This window comes from Sinohyriopsis cumingii, chromosome 12 (assembly GCF_028554795.1).
Source record: "Sinohyriopsis cumingii isolate HCF-2022 chromosome 12, ASM2855479v2, whole genome shotgun sequence".
In the NCBI taxonomy this organism is placed as follows: Eukaryota; Metazoa; Mollusca; class Bivalvia; order Unionida; family Unionidae; genus Sinohyriopsis; species Sinohyriopsis cumingii.
In genome coordinates, this window is record NC_142972.1 from 38624172 (window position 1) to 38632662 (window position 8491).

At 33.1% G+C, this 8491-nt stretch overlaps 1 protein-coding gene across 4 annotated transcripts in view; it reads left to right on the forward strand.

Moving 5' to 3' along the window:
* Positions 1-7480, forward strand: part of LOC149786284 (adhesion G protein-coupled receptor L3-like) — a 60227-nt gene extending 52747 nt beyond the window's left edge. For 2 of the 4 annotated variants that reach the window (XM_089976667.1, XM_089976668.1), the window contains exons 21-22: positions 1006-1048; positions 5575-7480. In XM_089976667.1, the coding sequence (XP_089832793.1) occupies positions 1006-1048; positions 5575-5714 (183 nt within the window). In that variant the 3' untranslated portion in view covers positions 5715-7480. Of the gene's footprint in view, positions 1-1005; positions 1049-2230 lie in introns of all 4 variants that reach the window. The other 2 variants (XM_089976670.1, XM_089976671.1) reach the window with 1 other exon arrangement.
* Positions 7481-8491: the final 1011 nt, after the last annotated feature.

The window sequence follows — 8491 nt, forward strand, 5'->3', positions numbered from 1 at the left end:
GAACAATAACGCACACAGTAATGGCTTCAGCTGTTTTAACGTATATTAAATTTATCTTTATTATAGGAATATTTTTTAAATTATATTGGTAGGTTGGCAAATTAGTCTTGAGTGTACAATTTAGATATACTGAAATATTATCTTAAGCGAAATGATTTGTTTGTCAAAAAGAATATTGGTTCATTCAAGCTGGATATAACTTTCACGTATCGCTGTTTCCATTTACAATAAAGGTTCTATGTCAGCAACATAACAAATCTGCGTTTTGATCAGATTTAATTACATTGGCTTGCATTTGACTCCTGGATGTTGTTTTAGTAAAGTTAGATAGGACAGCTGTCACTCAAAACATTCGCTTTGCCTAGTGAGCTCTTGTGAATGAATTTATCGACGAGCGTCTTTTGTTAAACAGGAGACATCCACTCAGACCACAAGGTACAGCAAATGACAAGCGATTGTGTTACAGCTGAATGGTTTTATGACTAGAAGCAAGGTATACATATGAGACATGCATTAAGGTTGAAAACTACTAAATACGTTAAACTGAAATAATGTCAAAAGCACGTCTTGTTTCAAGACACTTTTTGAAGTCAAGAGCACCAACCTAGTACTTCTGTGGAATTTGATTTCCTATGGAGCTTCTTAGAAACGAAATTATTTGGCTTTCTTAATAATATTATATATAAATTTTTAAAAAAAAACATATGTTTAGAGAACAATTCTTTTCTATGAGAGACATATTCTACAAATTAAGCATTCTTTAATATTCTGTCAACATTTTCATGTGACAAGATTTCTTGCTGAAGAACTTCATTTACAAGTGGATATGTGGGTCTTTGCAAGAATTGTTATCCCTCACTTCACTCAGGAGTAACAAATAATGTGATCTAATTCTATACCTTACGAGAACGTGCAATTATTTCATGCAAAAACGTAAAACTCCACACAAATATGTTTTAAAATGTTTTGTTTCCTCTTATCTGATTTTATATAAAACTTTTGCAGAATAATACCATTCACAGACGTCAACCAAGCGACACAGAGACTGGTATGTATGAAAACGTACCTTAGTGTAAATCTGTTAAGTCATATGTAAAATAAAATAAAGCATTCGTCAGAAGAACGGTATGATGAGTGTTACATATACGGGTTTAAACTTAAATAACAAGAGTATATAAAACCCGAACAAGCATTCACGTTTTATAAAATATAAATTTATTTAAGTAAAATACAAAATTAAACAAATCAGAAAATTAAGAATAACTTACAATGTATAAATTCCTATAATTTAATCTTAATAATCTTAATTGTAATATCAGTTTGTTTCTAATGCGGAAACTAGTCAAAGATATTCTGAATGAAGCTTCTAAAGTGCTTATGTGCTGCTATGATAATAGCACTGAATTGCACAGAATTATTAATGCAAATGATTTTAATTTAATGTAATCTCATGAACAAAGAATATGTCTGAAGTCCTTGAAAGTTTCATATAATGCGATTGAATAAGTTAATCAGTCTTGAACTTCAACAGAATCACATAATCCAAAAATCAATGATTGTCCACTCAGCTCAATGACTGTTTTCTTCTCAGTAATTTTACACACACACTCACATAACTGCATGAAAATAAAACAGTTTTTGCGTATGGTCATTATACAGAGTCCATTTGCGTTTCAAATAAACTGCCTCTGATTCTAAGTAATTTCTATAACAATTTGAAACGTATTATTCCCTTTCACAATTACTTGGTCGTCAACATATACAAACGGTCTTATACCTTCAGCTCGTATTGAAGCAATCAAATGTTAGAGCGCGCGTGATACTTCTACATAGTATAATTGCATTTGGAATCACAAACTTTGTTTACGTGACCCCCATTCATACTAACGTGTGATGACTGACCTACTTAGTGTTTGGTTTCACCCCAGCGATCGGCCTTCTTATGAGTGAATTCTTACGACAAAATATACCTTTTCATTTACTCCAGTACTAACCAGTAAATTAAAGTAATTAAAATACAACTGTCCTAATCTCAAACAACTTAAAATGTATATTATTAATTGAAAAGATGATACCTAATTTCGTAACATAAGTTGTAAACCTTCTTTTTCTTCAGAGGCAGTACGTAAAATATAGGATTATATAATTGTATGTATTTACTTCAGGGTATCATGTTTCACTTGATACATTAAACTGACTGTATGCAGTGTATATCTATTCTATCTTGCAGATTGTGGAAGTGAAACACAGGAGGAGTATTACAACTAAGCTTAGTATGGAAAGCGAAAATTATCAACATGATGACCTTTACCCTAAATTAAATTAGGAACATATATGTTGGACAATTCAAATTCCCAAATAAGGCACCTTCTAATATTGATTTTATACAGTTGCTTTGGGAGCTCTTATGCATCATGGAATAGAGAAGCTCCCCATCTCGCAAATCACGCAAATCACTCTGCGTGGATTGAACATGCTACTAAATATCAGCCAAGATAACTCTTGTGTTAACCTTTGTATAATAGCTTATCCGTCATAATATATAATCAATTTGACACAGTGGTCATTTCTACTTAGTCGCTGTTTCTTGAAATCTTTTATAACAGATTATGGTACAAATTGACCTGTGTTAAGTCAGCATCTGTACTAGGTCGACACTTTGTCACTTCCCAGATCTGCTTGCTTAAGACATATTTGACCGTACATCAAAGTTATAAAATTGTTAAAACTTTCATATTAATCAGAATATATTTAGTGAGCAATATTGTCAAACTTAAAATACCTACATGCTCAAACGATACTCTTTGATATAAATATATTCTGAGGTATTAAGCAAATATCGATTACATTATAAAATGCCAGATTTATGTTATGTGGTTTTTTTATGTATTTCTTACATCGTTGATAAATACCGCAGCTATCTTTCATAATCAAAAATCTTCATCATCATGACATTAGTTGTCCGTATGCAAATATATAGCAAATGTGTTAAATTAATTTGCATTAGTTGCCAAACTAACAGCAATATGGCCTGTTATTTAAAGCATTTTGCAAGTAAAGCAAAAACACATATTTGATGTCAAAAGTGAACTGATAGAAATCGTAGTTCGCTCCACTCAAAAAGGCGTTAGCATTGTGTATGTATATTTGGCTTAGTCAATAAAGTATGGTAAACCTTCCGTGGAATGATATAGCTGTACTATATGATGATTACAATATTCGTAGATTTTATCAACCGTTTGAATAAAATACACGTGACGTAAAGTTTATTGGTGATTCAGGCCACATACTCATTAAACAAATAAAACAGAACTTTGAACTTAGACACCATATTTAAAAATGAAAATAGCTAACGTTACTAACAACAATGGTTCAGTATCATATTTTTCCGCTTAGTGGTACATTTTCCTTGATGGTAATAAACTGTAAATTGGTTTCAGTCGTGTTCTTGAGTCTAGTTTACAACATTACTTCCCAAAATCTCTCCGTTACATCTATTAAATATGTCCAGCTGTGTACACCGATAGTCAGGTGTGTTAATCTGTAGGAGGTTTGCTTGCTTTGCTTTGTATGTTGTATAATTGCAACAATTTCCTGAAGCATAGAATAAATAAAAGAAAAGGAAAAAGATCACTACAGACTCGTTCAGTGCTAATCACGAGTTGCCAAAATATTCCTTAATAGGAAGGTACTATTTTAGAAGAAATGTTATTTTAAGTGGCATGGCAATCCATTGATTTCGCCTGTGTTATCTGATTTCTTATTGAAAACGTGTGGTGAAGTATTTCCTCTTTGTTTTAGCACATTTGTATAGAATTACACGTTTTGTCTTTGCTTAATTTGTTCTTTGTGTAGTATACTATTGCCACTAACGTTTTCATGTAGCATAGAAAACATTCACGTAATGTCAGACCGTTTTTATTACATTCTGAAAAGCGGACCTTTACAGTTAATGTAAATAGGTCAAAGTCGAAAGTAAGACATGATAAGATTCTTATTTACAGATGTATACATATCGAGATTGTTAATCAGTTTAGTTCTTTAGCTTTGTTTTTTTTAAAAACTAAAACAGTAAATTCGCCATTGCTCAAATACCGTTATTAAAATATAAAAAGCCTTCACTTTACATCCGTAAGATCAATAAGAAGTTGTTATTTTAATTTAACCACTAGATGTCACCTATGTAATAACTGTGCAAAGGGTTTCATAAGTTCGATACGTGAAGTGTGGAGTTTCCGCGTGTACATTGAAACAGAGAAATTCATGCTATCGATTGAAAACAAAATTTGTGTCATTTCAAATATGTTTTAACTAAGTGGTATACTCTCTCCTCTGCTCTCTGCATGTCGATGATAGTGGTTTATTCGACTGTGTTGTTTTCTTGCTAGGTTTAGTATTTCCTAGGTTTATTTTCATGCACGTTGTGTCTGCTATTGCTACAAGTCGATCAGCCTTTTGTTTTATGTCTTGGTGGTGACTACATAAGAGGACAAAATCATCGGCAAAGTCCAAATATTCCTAGAAGGAGGTCAGTGATTATTGGATTCATCAATTTTTGAATTTGGTTTTATCTTTCATGAACCAATCAATCGCAAGGACGAATATAAAGGTGGAAATGATATAGTCTTGTTTCACTTCGATCCTAACCTTGAAGCTGTCTGTTGCTTTTCTCCACAAATAACCTTGCAACTGTAAATGTAAAGACATATAAGATATTAATGATCTTTAACATCTTGTCGGGTACTCCATAACTCAGAGGAATGTTCCCAAATTGAAGAATATAACACAGAAGTAGTTATTCCAGTCTGTAGTTTGCTGCCGTATCTGTCGATGTGCAAATAGGTCATCGATGCAAGAAAGACCTTTTTGCTGAATCCTACTTTCTCTATCATGGTGATTCCCTCAAAACATGTACAATGCGATCTAAGACAATCCAACTGAATATTTTGCTAGTCCGAGAGAGAGAAGTGCAATTTCTCTCCGGTTGTTACAGTTGCATAAATCCCCTTTCTTTTGGGAACTAACCTTTTACTTTCTTGATGGCGTTGGTTACTTCCTCCATGGTTATGGGATCCATGCAGCATACATATGTCTTGATATTTGGCCGTTGTCTGAGGAAGACTCGGGTCTCTTGAGGGTTCAAAATGCTTTTTCCGTGTTTTCGTTTTTCTTTTTCTTTCTATGATGAGATTGCCTTTCCATATGTTCCTTTGATGTGCACATCTATGTTGGTTCCATAGTCACATATCATCCTCTTTTGTTGTTTTGTACAGGGTCATTTTATCTTTCCGTTCTGCGGCGTTGTCTCCGTGGCAAGGAGTTCGAAATTTTGTATATTGTCTTTCTCACTTCTTTGACCTTAGCTGCATATTATTTGTTGAGTCTCTCTTTCAGTTGCGATGATTTCGTATTCAGAGCCTTTGTCTTGATCTTTTCTTTCTGTGTTCTATGTTGTCCCAAGCTTGTTGGCTGATCCATTCTTCACTTTTAGATTTTCTGTACCCAAGAATTTCGTTGCTGTTTTTCCTATAGTGCTGTTAAAATCAAGAACTTTCATTTCTCTTTTCTCTTCAGAGATTGTATCTATTGCGCAGAGACATGATCAATTCCTGTCTGTGAATGGATTGACCACCATGGTGGCGTCAGAGTGTTTCTTCCTTGTGTTCCCTGGTTTCCTAAGTTTGAGTCTTATTTTGGTCACATGTAGATTGTGACCACGTCCAACATACGCATGCCTCATGGATCTTACATTAAGCACAGAGTGACGTCACCTTCCATTCACAATGATAGCATCAATTTGGATTTCAGTCCTCCTATCATGTGATATTCAATTAATTGGTGTAGGTGTTTTTAAGAACGAGGATAGTTCCTCCGGAAATCAGCCATTATGCTTCATATATCTCATAGAGCCTTCAGCCATCTCGTTTAATATCCCTATTTCATGCTTAACAATTGCAGTCTCACGGTAGCTGTTATTGTATCCTAATTTAGGACTGAATTCTTCCATTAGTAGCATATATTTATGGATACCCTCATTACAGCTTGTAGGCTCTCTTAGACGTAGTCTTTATTTTCCTCTTCAGGATCCTTTTTATGAGCATTGCAAATAATTGAGAACAGATTTTCAAACTCTGAGTTGAATCTTACATAGAAACGCCTTTCCTTGATCGGTCTCCACTCTGTCGGACTTCTAGCCTTTCTTATTCATGAATTAGAGCAGCGTCCTCTTGATGTATGTTATCCTGTATTTCAGTTAATATTATTGTCTTGCCGATAGTGCGGTTTCGTCTTCCTGACTTTGTCCATCTTGTTTCTTGAAGTCCTAAAAGGCTGAAGTTATACAGAGTCATTTTGTTAATCCGCTGGGCAGGTTTTAGCTGTCTGATGTAGGATTCTCACGTTACAGAACCAAATCTTGATCATCTTTCTGGGCTTTAGAAGATCTGCTGTCGGGGTAACGACATCCGTCTGGCTCTCATCTATATCCATGAATGGTCCATCTTCCTGGAGTGCGTCTCTTCATTCGCTAGTGGTTGTGTCTGCTTATATTTCAATTTCTGTAGCGGCTGCATTGTTTACGAATTTGAATTTGCTAGCCTCTTGTCCAACCCTCTTCGTTGTTCAGGTTTGGGGATGGCAAGGGACTGCTTTGATCGATTTCTCATTATGTTTAGACAAATTAGTTCATGAAATACTGGATGAATCAAATAACTGTATTTCACAAGTGCTAAAGATATTAAATGATAATAGTTCAAAACATTATATATATATATATATATATATATATATATATATATATATATATATATATATATATATATATATATATATATATATATATATATATATATATATATATATTGGATACAAGAGTGTCATTCCTTCATTATTATCTTCATCGATATATCGTCAAAATCTATGTTTCCCAGACGATTAATATGCATTATTCTCTGAGTAAATCAAGCTGAATCCAATTTTAAAGATCTGTTGTCTGAAATCATAATTTCAGCATATAATCTTTTAATAGAAGAAGGTCTTTAATTTGATACTGAAGGTGATACTGAAGGAATAGTCGAATATGTTAAAACAAAACTGTTATTACTTGAGAAAGTGACCATTTTTATATGCCAAAATTAGTATGCATTTTAGAACCTTTCTCATAACCATATAATACTGGCAAAGGTTTTGCATTTACAAATTGATAGAATTGCTTAGCGTTGCTAACAGAAAACAATGACTAAAGATAGAAAATACATTTAGATATCTTTTGTTTATCTGTATTACTTCATGTATCATTCTCTGTTATATAGTTATATCGTTATAATTGGATAAACACAAATTCAGATAGACATACATAAAAGTTTTCTGAAGACAAGAGCCAGTTATATATTTGGTCATTTATTCCTTTATTTTTAGTCTTTAGTTTTGAACTTTATATGAGAACTGTAAAACTTATAATAAATAAAGATTATTATTATTATTATTATTATTATTATAGTACATTTTTACTGTTTACAAATTTTCTATTTCTTTTAAATCTTCCTGCACTTTGTCTTCAGAAAGGTGAATTTCTCAACGGTTAGACATTAGACATGAACGGGGCATTGTTTAAATGTCCTCTCCGTCCTAATTAATGGGTCTATAAGTATGAATTGATCATAGTGCAGCATACATAAAGGTATAAATCTTACGCGTAGAAGTATTCCACGGATGAATCATCACTACACATTCAACGTTATTTTGTTATGGAATAGAAACACTTAACTTGGGGCCAAATATCCAATGTTAGTGTCACAATCGTCGATTAATGCAAGCATCAATGTATCCAATGATAGTTTACAAACGGACTTCATCTAGATGTAAACATTGGTAGATATAGTTCACAAGATGAAGTATTAAAAGTACTTTCCGGGTACAATAAAATATTGACTAAGGTGGCGCTCTACAATTTCGTATTTTTCATTGGGTTAGAATTTTAAAGAAAATAATTTTCCCTGGCTTTCCTTACTGGTTATATTGGCTTTTTAACAAAGATCTTGTATATCTTAGGTATCGTTCAAAGAACACTTCATTCCCTTTATTTTGGTGTAGGATTGATAGGTGTAATATGGGTTATAGAGTATACAGCTAGGCCTTACTGCAGATATACACCTTTCAAAATACTGCTTGCTCCACTTGGTCATTTTCACCTGCTGAACTTCAGAGGTAAATTGTATTTTGTAAAAAGAGACGTAACTTTTTTAAAATTTTATATATTTGGTAATTCATTCATTCCACTTTCAGAAAATGATATTGTTTTGTCTGGCAAAATTCCATTACCCTATTTTAATAGCTGCTACGTATCGTGTAGCTTAGACTAATTCAGGCTGATCTATTAGCACAAGGGAGAAGTCATTTTAGTTAGCAGTGTGCTTAGGTCATGTACAATTTCCAAAAGTACAATATCCAAAGAAATATCAGCCACATTACATTAAAGCAGCATAGATATCTG